Source organism: Macaca mulatta, chromosome 6, assembly GCF_049350105.2.
Source record: "Macaca mulatta isolate MMU2019108-1 chromosome 6, T2T-MMU8v2.0, whole genome shotgun sequence".
NCBI lineage: Eukaryota > Metazoa > Chordata > Mammalia > Primates > Cercopithecidae > Macaca > Macaca mulatta.
Genome location: NC_133411.1, coordinates 148,229,750 through 148,252,569, shown reverse-complemented (window position 1 = coordinate 148,252,569; position 22,820 = coordinate 148,229,750). Strand labels below are relative to the sequence as shown.

The 22,820-nt window shown below is 50.1% G+C and overlaps 2 protein-coding genes and 2 long non-coding RNA genes across 15 annotated transcripts in view; 2 read left to right on the top strand and 2 right to left on the bottom strand.

The window, feature by feature from the left end:
- Positions 1-459: 459 nt before the first annotated feature.
- Positions 460-5,546, bottom strand: LOC106998962 (uncharacterized). Its single transcript, XR_013394850.1, has 3 exons — positions 5,341-5,546; positions 5,123-5,227; positions 460-652 (listed from the first exon to the last, which is right to left on the bottom strand). It is a non-coding gene; the product is annotated as an uncharacterized LOC106998962 (long non-coding RNA).
- Positions 4,259-22,331, top strand: SLC23A1 (solute carrier family 23 member 1). 11 transcript variants are annotated; one of them, XR_013394844.1, is made up of 16 exons: positions 4,259-4,418; positions 5,033-5,146; positions 5,588-5,745; positions 6,755-6,843; positions 7,012-7,079; positions 7,252-7,433; positions 7,565-7,685; positions 7,806-7,962; positions 8,284-8,431; positions 8,956-9,061; positions 9,289-9,418; positions 9,525-9,668; positions 10,159-10,254; positions 10,560-10,701; positions 15,982-16,248; positions 21,895-22,331. XR_013394844.1 is itself a non-coding variant. In XM_077937075.1 (15 exons), exons 1-14 carry the CDS (start codon positions 4,383-4,385, stop codon positions 16,227-16,229), a joined length of 1,851 nt encoding a protein of 616 aa, XP_077793201.1. In that variant the 5' UTR covers positions 4,259-4,382; the 3' UTR covers positions 16,230-16,248; positions 21,895-22,331. The 11 variants fall into 11 exon arrangements, 10 of the variants coding, with proteins under 10 accessions (XP_077793201.1, XP_077793205.1, XP_014996480.1 ...); XM_077937075.1 differs by lacking the exon at positions 10,560-10,701 and having other exon boundaries at positions 7,806-7,988; positions 8,256-8,431; XM_015140994.3 differs by lacking the exon at positions 10,560-10,701 and having other exon boundaries at positions 4,260-4,418.
- LOC144329519 (uncharacterized) lies at positions 11,870-14,798 on the top strand. The gene is made up of 3 exons (XR_013394864.1): positions 11,870-12,010; positions 13,381-14,322; positions 14,641-14,798. It is a non-coding gene; the product is annotated as an uncharacterized LOC144329519 (long non-coding RNA).
- PAIP2 (poly(A) binding protein interacting protein 2) overlaps positions 19,478-22,820 on the bottom strand; it is a 29,228-nt gene continuing 25,885 nt past the window's right edge. Inside the window, exon 4 of one of the 2 annotated variants that reach the window (XM_015140811.3) lies at positions 19,478-20,486. In XM_015140811.3, coding sequence (XP_014996297.1) covers positions 20,430-20,486 — 57 coding nt within the window. In that variant the 3' untranslated portion in view covers positions 19,478-20,429. 2 annotated transcript variants of the gene reach the window in all.

Sequence of the window (22,820 nt, the reverse complement as noted above, 5' to 3'; positions counted from 1 at the left end):
ATGCCTGTCTAATTTTTGTATTTTTAGTAGAGACAGGATTTCACCATGTTGGCCAGGCTGGTCTTGAACTCCTGACCTCAGGTGATCCACCCACCTTGCCTCCCAAAGTGCTGGGATTACAGGCATGAGCCACCGAGCCCAGCCTTCAAAATGCTTTTTCTATTCTCTCACTGCACAACAACACAGAAGATGGCTGTGACCAAATGCGTGGGGGCTTTCCCCCACACACCAGACAAGCAGTTCTGCAGCCGACACCAGCTGGGTGCCCTCCAAAATTTAACTCTGGCACTATCTACCTGGAGATAGCATCAGATCCCACAGGCTGAGGACTCAGTCCCCTGTTCTGTCCCCTATTCCTATGCCAGTTCCAACTCCAGGCCTCTGGAGCTTCTGGCCTATTGGCTTCAAGATGAGGTTTCCACAACCCCCTCTTTGAGTTCAACTAATTTGCTAGAGTGGTTCATAGAGCTCAGAGAAACATTTGCCAGTTTATTATAAAGGATGTTACAAAGGATACAGATGAAGAGATGTGTAGGGCAAGGTATGGGGAATGGGCTCGGAGCTTCCATGCCCTTCATGGATGCATCACCAGCCAGGAACCTCCACGTGCTCAGCTATCCAGAAGCTCTCTGAACCCCGTCCTTTTGAGTTTCTGTGGATAATTCATTAGGTAGGCATGATTCATTAAGCCATTGGCCATTGGCGAACAACTTACCCTCCAAGCTGTCTGCTCTCCCTTGGCTGGGGGTGCGGGGTAGGGGGCTGAAATCCTGCCTTGGTCTCTCTGGTAACCAGTCCCTGTCCTGAAGCTACTCTAGGGGCTGCTAGCCATCAGTCAATCATTAGCACACAAGAAGACATCATTTTGGGAATTCTAAGATTTTAGAAATTGTACTCCAGGAAACAAGGTCAAAGACCAAATATATATTTCACAATATTACATCCCTCCTACAGAAGGCCAAATATACATCCCTACAACTTCCAGAGGTAAGAGAGCGCCGTCAATGGCGTAGTGATGTAACCGCCCAAAGGGTTCACCTTGCCCAAGCCTAGACAGAGCTGATTTCTCAAGACCGGGGAATTCAATGAAGAGTAATGAATGCAGAGGTGGCTGTGCAGGAGACCAGAGTTTTACTATTACTCAAATCAGTCCCCTCAAGCATTCGGGGAGCAGAATTTTTTGTTTGTTTGTTTTTGTTTTTGTTTTTTTTTTGAGACGGAGTCTCGCTCGGTCACCCAGGCTGGAGTGCAGTGGCGCGATCTCGGCTCACTGCAAGCTCCGCCTCCTGGGTTTACGCCATTCTCCTGCCTCAGCCTCCCAAGTAGCTGGGACTACAGGCGCCCGCCACCACGCCTGGCTAATTTTTTTTTGTATTTTAGTAGAGACGGGGTTTCACTGTGTTAGCCAGGATGGTCTCGATCTCCTGACCTCGTGATCTACCCGTCTTGGCCTGCCAAAGTGCTGGGATTACAGGCTTGAGCCACCCCGCCGGGCCAGAGCAGAGTTTTTAAGGACAACTTGATGGATGGCGGGGAAGCCAGTGAGCCAGGAGTGCTGATTGGTCAGGACTGAAATCATAGGAAGTCGAAGCTGTCTCCTTGCCTTGAGTCAGTTCCTCGGTGGGAGCCACAAGTCCCAATGAGGCAATTTATGGATCTGGGTGGTGCCAGCTGATCTATCAAGTGAGGATCTGCAAAGTATCTCAAGCGCTGATTTTAGGAGCAGTTTAGAGAGGGTCAGAATCTTGTAGCCTCCAGCTGCATGACTCCTAAACCACAATTTCTAATCTTGTGGCTAATGTTAGTCCATCCTACAAAGGCACTCTAGTCCTCAGGCAAGAAGGAAGTCTGCTTTGAGAAAGGGCTGTTATTGTCTTTGTTTTAGACTATAAACTAAAAACTAAGTTTCTCCCAAGGTTAGTTCAGCCTACACTCAGGAACGAAGAAGGACAACTTGGAGGTTAGAAGCAAGATGGAACTGATTAAGTTAGATCTCTTTCACTGTCTCAGTCATAATTTTGCAAAGGTGGTTTCAGTGACATCCCAGGTCTTCAGAACCATCATGAGAAAAGAGAACCAAGGAAAACTCGGCACGCAGGCCACCTTGTGGCACACCTACTCCAGCTACTCCATGCTGTCTGCGCCCCTCCCAGAACACACGTCTCACTGGGTCTACACCTAATGGCTGTTCATTTTCCACACTCTGCCTTTACCCCAGCTGGTATGGATGGGCCCTGGATTTCTGACCAGCCAGATTCAACATTTTGGTTCTCAGTCCTGCTTTCCCCAGAAATTCTTCTGGCTGAGCCTTTTCCTTAGTAAAGGAGCCCTGGACCCCACCTAGGTCTGGGAACTGGAGATCGGTGGCACCAGAACTTTCAGTTTCCTTTGTGAGTGTCTCTGATCTGGCCAAGCCCTGGGAGAGAGACAGAACATTCTAACCCCCATTTTTAGAAATATTTTTATTTTACACAAGAGCCACGTGTAGGAAGACAATCTAATCCCCCTTTGACAGATGCAGAAACCAAAACTTAGACAACAGAAGAGGTTCAGGCCAAGTCCCAGGCTGAGTCGTAGCAGGGCTGGGAGGGGATTCAGACTTAGGGGACTGGGGAGGCCAGCTGCTGGGGAAATGGAGGTGCCCGGGGCAGGCCCTGGCCACTCCAGCTTCCCCGGGAGCTGCGCTCAGCCCCCTCCATCCTTCACCTGTTCCAGGACTTGCCTGAAGCCCCACCTTCCCTGGCCTTCCCTCAGGAGAGAACCCCCAAACACCAGGAGGAAAGTCAGAGCCCAAGAAACCCACTAAGCTGTCAGTAGGACAGGGTGTGGAGCCGGGCCCCCGGGACATGGACGTGTGTTTTTCTGTGGGGTGATTAGAGAGGCTGCATCAGTTCTGGTGTGTGGGCCCCTTCGTGCTACTGTGGATCTGGGACCTTGTTCTCCACCTTGTTCTTTATGTGTATTGTGTGGTTTGGGTTGAATTGAGTGTCCATGGACCCCTGTCTGCAAGGGGTGGGGCTTGGTATCCACAGCCCCCTGGGGAGTTCTGGGAGGAGGGGGTGGAGAGGAAAGTGCTGGGGAGTTGCAGAGGCTTCAAACTGGTCCAGCAACTTGGGAAATTGGGAGTAGGAGCCAAGAGGGAGAGGAGAGGACAAGTGGATGGACAGAGGAACAGTGTGGACACCGGCAGGCAGGCGGACTCAGTGCTGTGGCATGAACCTGCTGTCCAGTTGGAGAGCGGTGCTGCCCCTTGGCCCTGCGGGCAGGGCCTGGCCATGGGCACAGCCACCCAGAAGTAGGTAGGCCCTAGAGTGCTGGGGCTGGGGCAGCCCAGAGGGAACAGAATGGGGACCTCAGGCCTAGCCCTCACCAGCTGAGGAGCCTGAGCTCTTAGGGCCCCTCCCCATGTCCCCCCTGCCATCCTCAGGCCCTGCTGGGCTGGGCCTGCCAGGAGGGGAGAGAGTTTGGGCATAGGACTGCCTTCCTGGGCTGGGTGATGGGCAGTCACACCGGGCTTGGTGTATAGAAAGGCCCCATGCTCCATCTGATGCTCTTGCTATCTTTAAATTCTTTATACTTTTGGAATAAAGGCCTCACATTCTCACTTTGCACTGGGTCCCACAAATTATGTGACTGGGAGGGAAAGGGATCTGTGTCCTGACACAGGGTGCAGGCCAGGCTGGGCCAGCCTAGGCAGCTCCATCTGCAGAGGCCCATCTGCTGCCTGCCTCAGGGACCCTGAGGGGTGCAGGTGGTGGGGGCAAGGCAGGTCAGACCAACCTGAATTTTAGGATTGGTTTCTGCAACCTTGCTATCTGCATGGCTTGGGTCAAATCACATCTACTGAATCTGTTTCCTTTGCTGTTAAAGGGGTTAATACTGCCCAGCACAGGGGTTACTTGAGACAGTGCAAATCCATGTTTCTTGGCACAAGGCCATTCCTTAATAACGAGAATGACTATGATGATGATTATAATGATGAACTGGTTATTAATAAATGGGGAAGGGCCTCATACAGGGGGTTACATAATAAGTGCCTGTTTCCACTCCCTCTTTCTCCCCTCACCTGGGGCTTGGTAAACTTCTGGTCCTCACCCCCTCGACTCTGGCCCTCTCTTGGGAAACAAGAACAGGTCCAGCACCCAGGTGCAGATGTGGGCAGGGAAGGGCACATGTGGCAGAGGCTTAGGTGGCTTTTACTGCCCTAGTGAGAGTTAATACATTACCTCTGCCCAGGCCCCCCTTTCGCAATCCGGAGCTGGGCATCTGGTTACAGATTTACTTCGAACAATGCCTGATATGTGGAGTAAAGTCCTCCTCCTTGGCCTTTGTAAAGTCCTCCCCTCTTCTCCTCAGGAACTGCTCAAACCTGTGCCCCAAAGATGAGGGCCCACGAGGACCCCGAGGGCCCAACACAGGTGCTGGGGGCTGGGGGTGGGGGCTAGGTGGGGGCGGGGGGCGGTGGGGGGCTGGAGGGCCTGTGCAGGCCTTCTCCCGGGAGGCCAGAGATAAACATTCTGATGAACTTGATAAAGAGTGACTGTCCTAAACTGAATGTGGCAACTGGGGGATGGGTGGGGGTGGGGGTCAAGAAGCCTGCAGCTTTGGGACTGGCTGACTCTAGGTTGGGGTTCAGGAGAGGCCTAACCTCCCCGCCAGTGACACCCCAAAGATCTCCAGGGGGCAGAGGTGGGACCGGATTGGACTTGTCCACAGTCTCGAGCCCTCTTGGCCCCCTCTCCTGTGGTCCCCAGACCTCTGACTTAGGGGTCCATTTCCCTGGCTAAAATGACAGGTCCTGAGGGCTCTAGAAGCCGGCACAAAAGACTCATCCCTGTGGGAAGCAATGTGAAGTGGGAGACAACTGTGGCCAGGCCGAGTGGGAACCGGGTGGATGAACTGTTGGGGAGGGCAGGGACCCCACTCTCAGTTGCTGACAGGCCACTCGGGCTGCCTGATTGTTTTCGGGGCAGAATGGATTTTGCCTGTCCCCATCACTCCACCCTAAGCTACTTATCTCTGCTGCCCCTAGCATGAATCCCCCAGGGACCCTCCGACCCCCCTACCCACAGAGCCTAAGTTTGACATGTTGTACAAGATCGAGGACGTGCCGCCTTGGTACCTGTGCATCCTGCTGGGCTTCCAGGTGGGTCCCCCAGGGCCTCCCTGCCCTCACTCTGCACACTCCGCGGTGACTCCAGCCTGTCCCTGGCCAGCAGGGAGTATCCTGGGTAACAAGAAGAAAAACCTGAGGTCAGCACATGGCTGTCAGCAGGCAGGGGTGGGGAAGAGACTGAGTCCTGAAAGAGGAGGAACTCCCTGGGGGCGTGTGACACTTGCCAGGTGGAGTGTTGGTGACAGGGTGCAGAGCCAACTCCATGGAAGCCACAGGAATAACTTGGGTGGAAATTAGTGACCCCCAGAGTGGTCAGCAGTAGCTCTCTGGGAATCCCTTGTGGGGACTGCCTCTCCTGGGCAGGCAGCCAGGTCAAGGCCTGCTGAGGCAGGCATGAGGACACTAGGCTGTCCCCTCTCCCTGGAGCTCTAGGGTCCTGCCTCATGCACTCTGCTCTCTCCCTCCGCCCAGCACTACCTGACATGCTTCAGTGGCACCATCGCCGTGCCCTTCCTGCTGGCTGAGGCGCTGTGTGTGGGCCACGACCAGCACATGGTTAGTCAGCTCATCGGCACCATCTTCACATGCGTGGGCATCACCACTCTCATCCAGACCACCCTGGGCATCCGGTGAGCGGCCCAGTTCCCCCTCCCCCCCCACTGTGATCCACACAGCAGGAGCAGGTGGGCTCCCAGAGGACACCGGTGAGACAAAAAAGCCACTATCTGCCTCCAACTGCTTCTCCTATCCCAGGCCAGCCTTAGAGCTGGGCAGCACAGCCCTGACCCTGGGAACCTTGATCTAGGCACACTCAAAAACCAAGCATCTGCAAGTTTAAGGGAAGGGAATTAAGGGAAGGGAATGTACCCTCGCTGGCTCTCCCCATTTTTTTTTTTTTTTTTTTTTTTTTTTTTTTGGAGACAGAGTTTCACTCTTGTTGCCTAGGCTGGAGTGCAGTGGCATAATCTTGGCTCACCACAACCTCCACCTCCTAGGTTCAAGCGATTCTTCTACCTCAGCCTCCCGAGTAACTGGGATTACAGGCACGCACCACCACGCCTGGCTAATTTTGCATTTGTATCCACCCGCCTTGGCCTTCCAAAGTGCTGGGATTACAGGCGTGAACCACCAAGCCTGGCCAGCTCTCCGCTCTTAAGCCGCATTCTGAATACTGCCCAAATGGCAGCCCTGAGCTGGCTCCCAGGGCCGGTGCCAGCCTCTTCAACAGCCCACCCTCCCAGGGCCCCACGCTCCCGAGTGCACAGCCCTAGGCCTGGGTGGCATTTGAGCTGTTTGAGCGGTGGCGGGCAGGGGAAGATTGTGAGAGAAATCTGGATGTGGGAACTGAGCTGTCCACTTCCGGGCAGGTGGTCCCTCCTAACAGTGCAGGACCTGGTGATGGGAAGGAAAGGGGGCAGATTTTGAGTTGGGGGCTCCATTTGTTTTCTTCCTTGGGCAGCCAAAATGTTACAGTTGGTCTTCCCTGGGGCCTCAGCGACTTTCATCTGCCCTTATTCCTCGTGTCTCTGTCATTCTCTCTGTGCTCTCCTTTCCTGATCTCTCCCCATGTCTATATCCCTCCTCCCCCCCCATCTATATCCTTCCTCCCCACCCTGTTGCTCTGTGCCTCTCCTTCAGGCTGCCGCTGTTTCAGGCCAGTGCCTTTGCATTTCTGGTTCCAGCCAAAGCCATACTGGCTCTGGAGAGATGGAAATGCCCCTCGGAAGGTGGGTACACTTCTGGGGTCCACACTGGGGAAAAGGGAAGGCCCAGAGACCTGGAGGTCTGAGCAACTGTCCCGGGTCCAGACACCAGGGTGCAGTCATGGCAGCATCTTCTCTCCCTCTCTTGTCTCTGTACCTGGTCCATGTGTGTGTCCCTGACTCTACCCCCAGAGGAGATCTACGGTAACTGGAGTCTGCCCCTGAATACCTCTCACATCTGGCACCCACGGATACGGGAGGTGGGTTTGCACATAAGGGTAGAAGCTGGGTCCTGAGGAGGGGCTATATGGAAGTGAGGGTGGCCGCTGAGTTTGGGGATTTAAGGAGGTGGTCCAGGAGCTTTGTTCCTGCTAACAGTAGCCAGGTCACAACCTTTACATGGTGACTTACAGCTGATGTTTGCCCTTCCAGGTCCAGGGTGCAATCATGGTGTCCAGCGTGGTGGAGGTGGTGATTGGCCTGCTGGGGCTGCCTGGGGCCCTGCTAAACTACATTGGGCCTCTCACAGTCACCCCCACTGTCTCCCTCATTGGCCTCTCTGTCTTCCAAGCTGCTGGCGACCGAGCTGGCTCCCACTGGGGCATCTCAGCTTGGTGAGCAGGCACCAGGCCTGATCCCTGCCCAGCCCCAGCACCCCACCCTCTTCATGTCCTTCATCCTTCTTCCCGGATCCTGGCCCCAGCCTGGCCTCCCGTCCACTTCCTGATTGTGCCTCTGCCCCCAGCTCCATTCTCCTGATCATCCTCTTCTCCCAGTACCTGCGCAACCTCACCTTCCTGCTGCCTGTCTACCGCTGGGGCAAGGGCCTCACTCTTCTTCGCATCCAGATCTTCAAAATGTTTCCTGTGAGGACCTGGCAGGCGGCTGGGGCTGGGACTATGGCCAGGGCTTGGGCTGAGGTGGGAGCAGGTTAGCCTGGACAGAGACCTCCAGTGCCTTCAGTGCCCCCCACCCTCCTGCTTCAGATCGTGCTGGCCATCATGACCGTGTGGCTGCTCTGCTATGTCCTGACCTTGACAGACGTGCTGCCCACAGACCCGAAAGCCTATGGCTTCCAGGCACGAACCGATGCCCGTGGTGACATCATGGCTATTGCGCCCTGGATCCGCATCCCCTACCCCTGTGAGCAACATCCCTTGGGCCCCTCTGTCCCCAACTGAGACCACCTATGAGACAATCCTGGTGACCCCAGTCCAGCAGGTGACACGCCTAGCATTAGCCGCACATTTATAGTGTGCCCAGCAGAGCAGTGTTTTACTTAGACAAAGCTTCAGTCCCACTTCCTGGCTCTGAGTGACCCAAATAAGCTCCCACAACTGTATAGCTCCCATCCCAGCCTGAGGTCTCCTTACCTGCTCTTGCTCCTTCCAGCACTGCCCTGTCTATTCCTAACCATCACAGTCTCCTCACTGTAGCCAACCATCCTGTCTCCCTCCGGCACAGGTCAGTGGGGCCTGCCCACAGTGACTGCAGCTGCGGTCCTGGGAATGTTCAGCGCCACTCTGGCAGGCATCATTGAGTCCATTGGAGATTACTACGCCTGTGCGCGCCTGGCTGGTGCGCCACCCCCTCCAGTACATGCTATCAACAGGTAGCCTACCTGCCCTCCTCAGTATCTGATCTCCTCAGGGGTCCTCCAGGAAGCACACACACAGGAACGGGGTGGAGGCCCAGGGGCTAGGCTTAGGCAAGTCGGGAACACGCTCCAGACCTCATTCTCCTTGCTTGTGCGATGGGGGTGCCCTCTTATCACCCCTCTGTGGTTGCTGGGAGTAGCTGAGAAGACGGCGGAGTCCGAGGGGAACCACCATCATTGACAGCCCTCGATGTGCCCGGCTCTGGCTGTGCCTTCTTATGCAATCTGTGAAGCATTTTGTGAGACGGGCACTGGTATTTATCCCAGGAGGAAATTGAAGGCCAGAATTGCCCACAGAATTTAAGTGCCAGGGCACTGGGACTAGCTTTGGAGCCTGAGCACTCTGGCCTGGAGTAAGGAGTGCTACAGCTGTTAGCTGCAGCCCCCACAGCGCCAGAAGACGGCGGACCGCTAAGATGATGGGGAACACAGGCTGGTGCAGAGGCTGGACCGAGCCCCAACTCGCCCTTTCCTTACAGGGGCATCTTCACCGAAGGCATTTGCTGCATCATCGCGGGGCTGTTGGGCACGGGCAACGGGTCCACCTCTTCCAGTCCCAACATTGGCGTCCTGGGGATTACCAAGGTGTCGCGACGAGCCGGAGCCAAGTCCCGATCTAATTCTGTGGGCCGTAGGCCCCGCCCCAACCCCGTCCCCACTTTGGTTTAGCCCCACCCTGTCTTTGAGAGGCCTCGTCCCCGCATCAAGCCCCAGCAAGTTTATGCCTTGCTCTTATAACGGGCCCCGCCCCTGGAACTAACCCCGCCCCAGCCTCGTCCCCTGGTCTAGCTCCTCCGCTGGCTCCCCGGCAGGTGGGCAGCCGGCGCGTGGTGCAGTATGGTGCGGCTATCATGCTGGTCCTGGGCACCATCGGCAAGTTCACGGCCCTCTTCGCCTCGCTCCCTGACCCCATCCTGGGAGGCATGTTCTGCACTCTGTTTGGTGAGTGTCTGGCGCGGGCCACGGGTCGCGGTGCAGGTCACCGAGTGGTGGGACCCACCTGGATTGCGCGTGCGCGACGCCTCCAGTGGTTCTCTTGCGCCCTTAGGCATGATTACAGCTGTGGGGCTGTCCAACCTGCAATTTGTGGACATGAACTCCTCTCGCAACCTCTTCGTGCTCGGATTTTCCATGTTCTTCGGGCTCACGCTGCCCAATTACCTGGAGTCCAACCCTGGAGCCATCAATACAGGTGCCTCCAGCTGTTTACTGTCTCCAAAGGTGGGGTGGGCCCAAAACTTTGAGCACAGCCCCCTCCCTCAAAGGCTCCACACAGCTACAGCCACAAATCCTACCCAACTCTGGGTGTCAATCAGCAGCTGAGAGCCTGGGTCACAGCTGTCCTTTACTAAGACACTTCCTGTGGACAGATATTGACTTTACATGTGCTTATTTTTCAAAACAGCTCCATAGATCTATTTATCTATATTTATCATTTGTCCATTATCATTTCAACTTTCCAGATGAGCAACATGAGGCTCAGAGAGGCTCAGTGATTTGTCCCAGGTGAACAACTAGCAACTGGCAGAATTGGGATTTGAACCCAGAGATAGGAAAGACAGAGATAGGTTTGAGACAGGGCTTTGTACTGTTCCTTTGCCATGGCTGCACAAGAGGAAGTCCCTCAACTCTGCTCTCCGAATTGGGCCATGAAACCCATTGGCCCTTGGCCTATTCCACAGGCATTCTTGAAGTGGATCAGATTCTGACTGTGCTGCTGACCACGGAGATGTTTGTGGGCGGGTGCCTTGCTTTCATACTTGACAACACAGTGCCAGGTATGGTTCAGTCCTGGGAGGGGAATGAAGAACTAAGCAGGACTCATGCATTCCAACAGATGGCCTCTAAGCTGGAGCTGTGGCTAGGTACCATGCGATGCAGTCCCTGCAGGGAGCATCAGGAACAGATGGGCTGGCGGAGTTCTCACTGGCTGGAGGGAGAGAATGAGGCACAGACATGCCTCAGAAGTCTTGAAGAGGATTGGGCCAGGAGAGTCACTGCTGGGTCCTGTGAATCCTTTCCTTTCCATTTGTTCCATTTCTTTCTTTTTTTCTTTTTCTTTTCTTTTTTTTTTTTTTTTGAGATGGAGTCTCACCCTGTCACCCAGGCTGGAGTGCAGTGGTACAATCTCAGTTCACTGCAACCTCCACCTCTGGGGTTCAAGTAATTCTCCTGCCTCAGCCTCCTGAGTACCTGGGACTACAGGTGCCTGCCACCATGCCCAGGTAATTTTCATATTTTTAGTAGAGACAGGGTTTCACCGTGTTAGCCAGGATGGTCTCGATCTCCTGACCTCGTGATCCACCCGTCTCGGCCTCCCAAAGTGCTGGGATTACAGGCTTGAGCCACCGCGCCCGGCCCTCTCCATTTCTTAATAGCCACTGGGCTAAGGGATGTCTTTGCTTTTTCAGAGTAGGACAGAGATAAATGCAGCATCAGTTTGTTGGCAAAATCCATCCACTCCAAATATGTCAGCAGCCTGCCACAATGGCAACTAGAAGAGCCACTAACATTTCCCTTTGGTACCAGAGCTTTTTGCAAAGATTGTGGAGGATACTTTGTGGGGCCCACATAAAGGTGCCAGTAAATATATAAAATAAATGTCATCAGGTGCTCTGATAACAAACAGTTAACATTTACCAAACATCTACTATAGGTCAGGCAGAGCTAAGTGTCTTACTTCATCCTCAAAAACCACAGTCATAAAGTCACAAAATTAAAACATCGAAGCCAGGTGTGGTGGCTCATGCCTGTAATCCCATCACTTTGGGAGGCTGAGGTGGGCAGATCACGAGGTCAGGAGTTCGAGACCACCTAGCCAACATGGTAAAACCCTGTCTCTACTAAAAATGTAAAAATTAGCTGGGTGTGGTGGTGGGTGCCTGTAATCCCAGCTACTCAGGAGGCTGAGGCAGGAAAATTGCTTGAACCTGGTAGGCAAAGGTTGAGTGAGCCGAGATCGTGCCATTGCACTCTAGCCTGGGTGACAGGGTGAGACTCCATCCCAAAAAAAAAAAAAAAATTAAAACATCGCAAATCTGGGATATATATTTTAATTGAGACAGGGTCTCGGACTATCACCCAGACCAGAGTGCAGTGGCGCAATCATAGCTCACTACAGCCTCAAACTCCTGGGCTTAAGTGACCCTCCTGCCTCAGCCTCCCAAGTAATTGGGATTACCAATGCACAGGTGCATGCCACCATGCCCGGCTAATTTTTGAATTTTTTGTAGAGATGGGGTCTCACTTTATTGCCAAGATTGGTTTCGAACTCCTGGGCTCAAGTGATCCTCCCATCTCAGCCTCCCAAAGTACTGGGATTATAGGTGTGAGCCACACCTGGCCTCTATTTTTTTTTTTTCTTTTTTTTGAGACGGAGTCTTGCTCTTGTCACCCAGGCTGGAGCACAATGGCATGATCTCAGCTCACTGCCACCTCCACCTCCTGAGCTCAAGCGATTCTCTTGTCTCAGCCTCCCAAGTAGCTGGGATTACAGGCGCACACCACCATGCCCAGCTAATTTTTGTATTTTTAGTAGAGACAGGCTTTCACCACGTTGGCCAGGGTAGTTTCAAACTCCTGACCTCAGGTGATCCGCCCACCTTGGCCTCCCAAATCCTAGTCACCTCGGCTAGGATTACAGGCATGAGCCACCACACCTGGCCTCTATTTTTAAATTGAGATGGGGGTCTATGTTGCCCAGGCTAGAGTGCAGTGGTTATTCACAGGTGTGATCATAGCATACTACAGCCTCAAACTCCTGGACTCAAGCAGTCCTTCTGCCTCAGCCACCTGAGGAGCTGAGAGTACAAGTGCATGCTATATACCATCTCACTAAATCTGGGATTTTTAACAACGTCCATCTGACACAGTCAATAGCCTGTGTCCCATCCAATGCACCATACTGCCTCTGCTGGAGGGCTTCAGGGGACCTGCGCTGCAGGACTGGGGAAGGCTCCATGGAGACGGGAGTTAATGATTGCATCAGTATAGGGACATAAGGGATGGTAGCAGCAAGAAGATGGGCCTCCATCCCCAGTCACTTACCGGCCTGATCACAGCCACAGGTCCTGTCTTCCTCCCTCTGTCTGAAAATCGAAGTGTTTATATTCATATAACATAGGTGTCAGAGGCTGTCTCTGCACAGCTGGTGGTTTGGGTTGGGGAGGACAGAGGAGGGCCAGGGTTCCCCATAGGATTTTAGGCAGAATCAGAGGGTGCTCTTGGTAGCAGCTGTCCCTTCAATGGATGGGTGGGTATTTGAACATGGTACTCACCCCTCCCCATTTAGAGGATGCTAGATTGGGGCTGGAACAGACCATCCTATGGGCCTGAGACAGTCAAGTGGCAGCCTCAGTGCCTAGGGGATATGAGGAGATGGAGAGCATCTGGGTAGGCGTCTGTACATGAAGAGGCTTCTTTGTGACTTGGGTGGCTAGATTAAGCTATCCTTAACGACAGCTGTAGAACCGCTGAGTCCCTTATACCCCACCTTTCAACCCACCTGAGCATCACAACTGTCATCCTGTGTGTCATGCCACATAAGCTCAGCAGTCTTCAGTATACACTGAGGAACCTAAAGCTCAGGGAGGTTAAGTCACTTGCCTAAGGTCACACAATCTGGATTCAAACTAAGGTCTAGCTGGCTCAAAACCCTGTCCTTAACCATGGAATAGCAAAAGCCTTTTCCAGCCCTTAACTTCCTGCTGGGGATGGGTCAATTTGCACTTGCTTTTTTTTTTTTTTTTTTGAGACAGAGTCTCGCTCTGTCACCCAGGTTGGAGCGCAGTGGCGTGATCTTGGCTCCGCTTCCCGGGTTCACGCCATTCTCCTGCCTCAGCCTCCCAAGTAGCTGGGACTACAGGTGCCGGTCACCACGCCTGGCTAATTTTTTGTATTTTTAGTAGAGACAGGGTGTTCTTTGTCTTTACCTATCCATAGCCCAAACTAGAAGGCAGTCTGTTTAGTTCAGCACATGCTGCTAGAGCTTACCAGCTTGGCCCTGAATCAGACACTGAGGAGGATATGCCAAAAAGTGTTAAGTCAGTAACAATTTGTGTAGAGGAGCTCCTGGCACAAGATAGGTGGTAAAACTAGATTTAAGCAAGCAACGAAATCAATGAAGCTGGGCTGGAGTTATTGGGAGGGTTTATCGATGAGGGAGAGTGGGTGAGGCCTAGGAAAAAGGAGGGGGCTTGGACAGTAGAGAAGGCACTGAAGGTTGGGATGTAATGGGCAGGCTGGCTGGTCTGCTAGACAGAGCTCTGGGCTGGCTGCCACGTATGTCTTGGCAGTGGTGCGAGGTAATCAGACACCAGGAACATAGTCCTACACCACACCTACAGCTCATCCCACTCTACTCTGCCCACTGTGTGTGCCCTTTGTACAGCCAAGCCCAATCAAACAGTGTCTCTTCCAGACTGTGTGTGCCCTTTGTAGAGCCAAGCCCAATCAAACAGTGTCTCTTCCAGGTAGTCTTCCCTGGGGACTTCACCTTCCCTCAGTGCCCTCTCCTGTGAGATTTTGGAACATAACTTGGTTTGTGCTACTCATGGGTTTGTTCTCAGCCTGGACGGCCAGCAAGTGGAAATCCCCATTCCTTCTGCTAGATTTATAGTATTTCAGTCTTTGTCGATCCCAGCCCTCTTGTGAAAACCTGAGATCTCATGTGACGCTCCTCCACCTGAGGGAAAATTCCTAGTTGTAAAAATTACTAGCCAGGCGCAGTGGCTCACGCCTATAATCCCAGAACTTTGCGAGGCCAAGGCGGACTGATCACTTGAGGTCAGGAGTTTGAGACCAGCGCCTGGCCAACATGCTGAAACCCCATCTCTATTAAAAATAGAGTAGGCCGGGCGCGGTGGCTCACGCCTGTAATCCCAGCACTTTGGGAGGCTGAGGCGGGCGGATCACAAGGTCAGGAGATCGAGACCATGGTGAAACCCCGTCTCTACTAAAAATACAAAAAATTAGCCGGGCGCGGTTGTGGGCGCCTGTAGTCCCAGCTACTCGGGAGGCTGAGGCAGGAGAATGGCGTGAACCCGGGAGGCGGAGCTTGCAGTGAGCCGAGATCGCGCCACTGCACTCCAGCCTGGGCTGGGCGACAGAGCGAGACTCCGTCTCAAAAAAAAAAAAAAAAAAAAAAAAAAAAAAAAAAAAAATAGAGTAATTAGCCAGGTACGGTGGCTCACACCTGTAATCCCAGCTACTTGGGAGGCTGAAGCTGCATTGAGCCGAGATCAACCCACTGCGCTCCATCCTGGGCAACAGAGCAATACTCTGTCTCAAAAAAAAAAAAAAAAAAAAAAAAAAAAAAAATCTGGTGTATCCCTACCTCCATCAAAGATTTTATTTAGCTTGACTTTCTGAAGTTTGTATTATAAAAATGAGTTTTTCACATATGGAATCATAATACGAAATGTTAATACTGATTATAGTGTTTCAAAATATGCCTGCCTTACCCCTAGAACACAATCTGGGCCTGATTTGGTTCCCATGGGCCTAACACACATTACCCACACACTCACAGAGGTTGACAATAATATTTTTGTCCCTTTCTTCATCTTAAAAGTTTGTATAGGCCGGGCATAGTAACTCATGCTTATAATGCCAGCACTTTTGGGAGGCCAAGCCGGGTGGATCACAAGGTCAGGAGTTCAAGACCAGCCTGACCAACATAGTGACATCCCGTCTCTACTAAAAATACAAAAATTAGCTGGGCGTGGTGGTGCATGCCTGTAGTCCCAGCTACTAAGGAGGCTGAGGCAGGGTAATCGCTTGAACCCGGGAGGAGGAGCTTGCAGTGAGCCGAGATCGCGCAAATGCACTCCAGCCTGGGGAACAGAGCAAGACTCTCTCTCAAAAAAATAAATAAATAAATAAAATAAAAATTTGTACAATGGTGTCTATACACCTCCCAGGGGTATGTTTTGAAGAAACAATATAATGAAATTAAAGCACTTAGCACACAGCCTGGCACACTGTAGTTATACAATAAATACTAATTATAACTAGTATCCTTTAGTGTTCCTTAGAGCTCTGGCCAAATTAGGAGCTCAGAAACCATAGATTCAGCCACTTTTTTTTTTTTTTTTGAGACGGAGTCTCGCTCTGTCGCCCAGGCTGGAGTGCAGTGGCGCAATCTCGGCTCACTGCAAGCTCCGCCTCCCGGGTTCACGCCCTTCTCCTGCCTCAGCCTCCCGAGTAGCTGGGACTACAGGCGCCCGCCCCTGCGCCCGGCTAATTTTTTTTTTCTATTTTTAGTAGAGACGGGGTTTCACCATGGTCTCGATCTCCTGACCTTGTGATCCGCCCACCTCGGCCTCCCAAAGTGCTGGGATTACAGGCGTGAGCCACCACGCCCGGCGATTCAGCCACTTTTTAGGACCAAATGATAGTTAAGAAAGATACTTGATTCCAGAAGTCTGCCTTAGGAGTGCGTTACGGAAAGTGGGGGCGGCTGACGGTTGCTGGCCTTGGTAAATGATCCCACTGTCCTCTTCCAGGGAGCCCAGAGGAGCGTGGTCTGATACAGTGGAAAGCTGGGGCTCATGCCAACAGTGACACGTCTTCCAGCCTCAAGAGCTACGATTTCCCCATTGGGATGGGCATAGTAAAAAGAATTGCCTTTCTGAAATACATTCCTATCTGTCCAGTCTTCAAAGGATTTTCTTCAAGTTCAAAAGATGAGTTTGCAATTCCAGAAGACACTCCAGAAAATATAGAAACTGCATCTGTGTGCACCAAGGTCTGAAAAATGACTTCCAGGAAAGGTAGGATGTATCTATGGTTTTTGTGGGAGGGCTGAATAATCAAAACATTCTTGGCCGGGTGCAGTGGCTCATGCCTGTAATCTCAGCACTTTGGGAGGCCGAGGCGGGCGGATCACGAGGTCAGGAGATTGAGACCATCCTGGCTAACACAGTGAAACACCGTCTCTACTAAAAATACAAAAAAAAAATTAGCTGGGCGTGGTGGCGGGCGCCTGTAGTCCCAGCGACTCGGGAGGCTGAGGCGGGAGAATGGCGTGAACCCGGGAGAGGGAGCTTGCAGTGAGCCAATATCGTGCCATTGCACTCCAGCCTGGGCGACAGAGCAAGACTCCATCTCAAAAACAAAACAAAACAAAACAAAACAAAAAAATTCTTACGCCTTAACCAAAGAGAAACCAAACTACTCAGTTATCTTTCCTGTAAACTGTTTGAATGTCCTCAAAGAGAAGGTGAGCTGGGTAAAAAGTAAATATACGGATTTTGGGTGGAATTCCTTTACCATTTCATAGTAAGAGCAGAACTTCCCAACTAGTGTGGGCCACTAAGAGGCTACAAGTATGCTGAAATGCAGATCCTCTAGCCTTCCAGACACCTGGGCAGAATTTGGGCCAATTAGAGTCTTTGAGCTAAGAACCCCAGCCATGGGCAGCCTCATTCTTCAGTATGCTAGACAAGTATCACTTTGATATGCGACATGGAAAATGCTGAGAAATACAGCACAAGAACAGGAAAAATCTTCTCATATACACTGCTTTGTTTCAATAACGTCATAAAATTAAAACCACCTAAAACAGGATGCCTTTATCCTAAAAGAACACCTGTACAAGCCCTAATGAAGTGATCCTTTGTCCTTAGGGCTTCAAAATGCATGGGCAGCCGATGCTCGGAAACCTTCCATCACTATATGTAATGCAGATGCCTGGCTCTCTACTAAACACTGAAGTGGGTTCAATGTGCACATTCCCCCAGACAGACAAGAAAAGTTCCCAAAAAGAGAGGTTAGCCTAGATGACTCCTTAATAGTAAAAATAACAACACTTAAAACAGGGCTTTCTATGTCTTAAGTGCTTACATATATTTACTACTCACATAATCCAGAGACAGTTATTACTGCCATTTTAGAGATGTGGAAAGGAAGGTACAGAGAGGTTAAGTGACATGCCCACGATCACAGGATTCACATCCAGGAAGTCTGGTTAGAGCCCCCACCCCCCCGCCTTTTATTTTTTTTGAGACAGAGTCTTGTTCTGTCGCCCAGGCTGGAGTGCAGTGGCGCCTTCTTGGCTCACTGCAACCTCCATCTCCTGGGTTCAAGCAATTCTCTTGCCTCAGCCTCCTGAGTAGCTGGGATTACAGCTGCGTACCACCACGCCCAGCTAATTTTTGTATTTTTAGTAGAGACAGGGTTTCACCATGTTGGCCAGGCTGGTCTCAAACTCCTGACCTCAAATGATTCACCTGCCTTGGCCTCCCAAAGTGCTGGGATTACAGGTTTGAGCCACTGCGCCCAACCTAGAGCCCCCTTTTCTTTTTTTCCCAACAAAAGCCACATTCAAGAATTTTTACTCTTACCGGCGATCACCTGAGGTCAGGAGTTCGAGTCCAGCCTGGCCAACGTGGCAAAACCCCATCTCTACTAAAAAAATACAAAAATTAGCCAGGCGTGGTGGTAGGCGCCTGTAATCCCCAGCTACTCCAGAGCCTGAGGCAGGAGAATCGATTGAACCCAGGAGGCAGAGGTTGCATTGAACCGAGATTGCACGACTGCACTCCAGCCTGGGTGAAAGAGTGAGACTCTGTCTCAAAAATGAAAGAAAGAAAGAAAAGAAAGAAAAGAAAGAAAAGAAAGAAAAGAAAGAAAAGAAAAGAAAGAAAAGAAAGAAAGAAAGAAAGAAAGAAAGAAAGAAAGAAAGAAAGAAAGAAAGAAAGAAAGAAAGAAAGAAAGAAAGAAAGAAAGAAAGAAAGAAAGAAAGAAAGAAAAGAAAGAAAAGAAAGGAAAGAAAGGAAAGAAAGGAAAGAAAGGAAAGGAAGGAAAGGAAGGAAAGGAAAGAAAGGAAAGAAAGGAAAGAAAGGAAAGAAAGGAAAGAAAGGAAAGGAAAGAAAGGAAAGAAAGGAAAGAAAGGAAAGAAAGGAAAGAAAGAAAAGAAAGAAAGAAAGAAAGGCTGGGTGTGGTGGCTCACGCCTGTAATCCCAGCACTCTGGGAGGCCAAGGCAGGTGGTTAACCTGAACTCAGTAGTTCAAGACCAGCCTGGCTAACATGGTGAAACTTGGTCTCTACTGAAAATACAAAAATTAGCCAGGTGTGGTGGCAGACACCTGTAATCCTAGCTATTTGGGAGGCTGAAGCAGGAGAATCATTTGAACCTGGGAGGTGAAGGTTGCAGTGAGCTGAGATCACGCCACTATACTCCAGGCTGGGCAATAGAGCAAGACTGGCCGGGCGCGGTGGCTCAAGCCTGTAATCCCAGCACTTTGGGAGGCCGAGACGGGCGGATCACGAGGTCAGCAGATCGAGACCATCCTGGCTAACCCAGTGAAACCCCGTCTCTACTAAAAAATACAAAAAACTAGCCGGGCGAGGTGGCGGGCGCCTGTAGTCCCAGCTACTCGGGAGGCTGAGGCAGGAGAATGGCGTGGACCCGGGAGGCGGAGCTTGCAGTGAGCTGAGATCCGGCCACTGCACTCCAGCCTGGGTGACAGAGCGAGACTCCGTCTCAAAAAAAAAAAAAAATAGAGCAAGACTTCGTCTCCAAAAACCAACCAACCAACCAACCAACCAACCACACACTGGGGTACACGTGACCACACCAAAGAACCTCCCCCCACTCCCAGAAGAATGTGAGTCAGAACTGTCTATATGGCTTTCTTAATCTTTTTCAACCTAACAAGCTCAAGAAAAGCCCTTGTGAAGAACAAAAAACAATAGAGGTTCTATTAGAGTAAGGTCACCATCATATTGGTCAGCCATAAAGTTTGTTACATGACTATCTAGGATTCCACTGACACTGAAGTCTGAGGTGATTAAGAAGCAAGGAGGGGCAATGGGGTTATTCTATTGCTGTATTCTGGACAGATACTTGCGTAACAACATACCTGTTAGTTAGAATCTAACAAAGCCTGAAATCTTAGCATATTTTGCCAGCAAGATTGTCCTGAGGCACTGGGCCCATACTCAAGTGAGTAACACCACTACAGTACATTCTAGCACCAATAAACACAACCATCTGCTCAGTTCTACTATTATTTATTTTTTTAAATATTTTTGAAAAAATATAATTTTTTTACAATATTTTCAACTTAAACGCTATTCACACTGAACACGTATGGCAGCTTAACCTACCCAAATATGAAGTTTAAGAAGCCAAAACTGTTCTAGCTTTGTTAAAAGAAAAGTTGTGCTGCAGACTCTTGTGATGGTTAACAAAGCAAGGAAAAGCACCACTCAAATCATAATGTTACAGTAACTTTGTTCAGCTGGATTATGGGTTGGCATTGGTCATATGTTAGACTCTATACAGGCATAGCTATGATGCAATGAATCCCTTAGAAGTTACAATTCTCAAATTACATACTTCCTCAGATGTAACATTATAACTCAGTATTTCTAACACAATAATGTACCAGAAAAGCCTGGAATGGCACTCATCTGCTGACTACCTTGTAGCCTCAGTAATATGACATACTCGTCTATAACAAATTATCTCTGACTAATAGACCTTCAGAAAATGGAGATTCTTTTTGATGGGGACATAATCAAATTTAAGTCTGAGAAATATGCTTAACAGTAGGAACTCAAATTAAATTTACTGATTTTAAAGTTTAGACATTAACAAGTGTTAGTTAACCCTAAGGGACCAGTTTAGCCTCAAAAAAAGACAATTTAGTAAGGTTTAGGTCTTTTAATTTGGTGCTTGTTAACAACTTGACTGGTGCTTCTTTCCTTGCTGTCTTCACATCAAGCCATGGGGCCAATTCTATTTTCAGTAAGTGTTTGACAGCTTTTTACTTAATAACAGTCTCAGCACTTTTATTAAGCATGCAGGACTAACAAAAACTTTGGCAATGCATAAGTGTAACACAGTGACGAGAGAGCTTTTACAATTAAGTCTTCTAATACTGCCTTCACAGTGTGGAAATTGTGCTACATCCACCAAAAGAGGGCCCCGTCTACTCAAATATTTCAGTACTTCACCCCAGGAACAAACTCCTTTGCATTTGGATTCAGATTGCTCTTGACCTGGAAAATAAGCACATAAAAAAGCAAGTTCATTAACATAGTTTCAGGTACTAATTCAACCTAGATCCTCATGCAAAAACATCTTCCAAACAAAAAAGACAAAAGGGCTGGGTGTGGCGGCTCACGCCTGTAATTCCAGCACTTTGGGAGGCCAAGAGGCGGATCACGAGGCCAGAATCAAGACCATCCTGGCTAACACGGTGAAACCCCATCTTTATTAAAAATACAAAAAATTAGCTGGGCATGGTGGCGAGTGCCTATAGTCCCAGCTACTTGGGAGGCTAAGGCAGGAGAATGGCGTGAACCCAGGAGGCGGAGCTTGCAGTGAGCCGAGATCGCGCCACTGCACTCCAGCCTGGGCAAGAGTGAGACTCTGTCTCAAAAAAAAAAAAAAAAAAGACAAAAGAACTCAGTCTGTAAGACTATACGTAACCCCAAAAAAACCCAAAAAGGAGGAACCAGATGTAAGCTATACATCATATCAAATTACATCAATTTTTTCTTTTTTCTTTTTTTTGTGACGGAGTCTTGCTCTGTAGCCCAGGCTGGAGTGCAGTGGCATGATCTAGGCTCACTGCAACCTCTGCCACCTGGGTTCAAGTGATTCTCCTGCCTCAGCCTCCCGAGTAGGTGGGACTACAGGCACGTGCCACCACACCCAGCTAATTTTTTGTATTTTTAGTAGAGATGGGGTTTCACTGTGTTAGCCAGGATGGTATTGATCTCCTGACCTCATGATCTGCCTGCCTCGGCCTCCCAAAATGCTGGGATTATAGGCATGAACACCGTGCCAGGCCTAAATTACATCAATTTTCTAAAGAGAAAGTAGGAACTGAAATTCAGTTTGCTTAAGTGTAACCAGAAATCCAGTAACTTCACATAAATTAAAGGAATAGCACTGAACAAGGAATTCTGTTAATCAAACTATGGTATGTAGCTTTCTTTAAAGACTAAACACCAAGGAAACATGTTAAACAAGTGTTGAAATTATGATTAAAGTAACTGGGGAATTGTTGATGGATTAATTTTACTTTAGAATCCTCGCTAAAAATGTGGAGTTGTAAGGCCGGGCGCGGTGGCTCAAGCCTGTAATCCCAGCACTTTGGGAGACCGAGGCGGGCGGATCACGAGGTCAGGAGATCGAGACCATCCTGGCTAACACGGTGAAACCCCGTCTCTACTAAAAATACAAAAAACTAGCCGGGCGCGGTGGCGGGCGCCTGTAGTCCCAGCTACTCGGGAGGCTGAGGCAGGAGAATGGCGTAAGCCCGGGAGGCGGAGCTTGCAGTGAGCTGAGATCCGGCCACTGCACTCCAGCCTGGGTGACAGAGCAAGACTCCGTCTCAAAAAAAAAAAAAAAAAAATGTGGAGTTGTTTTTCTACAATTGCCGTCTTCTAATTCCCACAGGAAGCATGGTATACAACAGGAAAAGAAAATGACATGGGGAACCAGAAGACCTAAGTCTGAAATCCCAGCCCTGCCCCTAACTAACTTCTATGTAAACTCAGATAAGTCATCTTTCTCTGGGATTCAATTTTTTGCATCAATTAAAAAAAAAAACGCCGTGGGTGGGGGGAGATAGGCCAAAGTCTGAGTCTTAGAGACTCGTACCAATGTTATGCTATGTCTCTAAATCTTTACTCTCCTAAGCAGACCTGTCAGCATCTAGGAAGAACACCTAGAAATTTTCCTCTGTGGTATTTTAGACTGCAAATTGATAAAAATAAAAAGAAATGAGGACAGGTTCCAGGGCCTGAAATGTAGGTATGCTGGAAGGCTTTTACATTGAATTTGACCCTACATCACTTCAAGACTAATGCATAATATTAAACATGTTGAAGAAATAATTTTAGTTTCGTAATTTATACATAGCAGTTTCTTTGGACAGGATATAGTCTCCATTCCAGCAAGGGAAATAATGTATCTATACTTTAAAAGTATGAAGTTTAAGGAAAAAAAGCAGCATTCCTGTTCTCTTTGAGACAGGGACTCGCTCTGTTGCTCAGACTGGAGGGCAGTGGCACAATCACAGCTCACTGCAGCATCGGCCTCCTGGGCTCAAATGATCCTCTAGCCTCTGCCTCCCAAGTACCTGGGACCACAGGCCGGTGCCACCATACTCAGCTAAGTTAAACTTTTTGTAGAAATAGGGTCTCCCTTTGTTGCCCTGGCTAGTCTCGAACTCCAAAGTGATCCTCTCACTTTGGCCTCCCAAGGTGATGGGATTACAGGCATGAGCCACCATATCCAGGCACAGTGTTCTTAAATGAACTATCTTTCGGAGCAACAGAAGAATAAGAATGAAACAAAGTAGTATCACATAGACTGAGAAG

Coding starts and splice junctions, on each gene's coding strand:
- SLC23A1 (XM_077937075.1), top strand. CDS start 4,383: ATGAGGGCCCACGAGGACCCCGAGGGCCCAACACAG. Junction 5,147..5,587: donor GCATCCTGCTGGGCTTCCAG/GTGGGTCCCCCA, acceptor CCCTCCGCCCAG/CACTACCTGACATGCTTCAG. Junction 9,419..9,524: donor CATGTTCTGCACTCTGTTTG/GTGAGTGTCTGG, acceptor TTGCGCCCTTAG/GCATGATTACAGCTGTGGGG.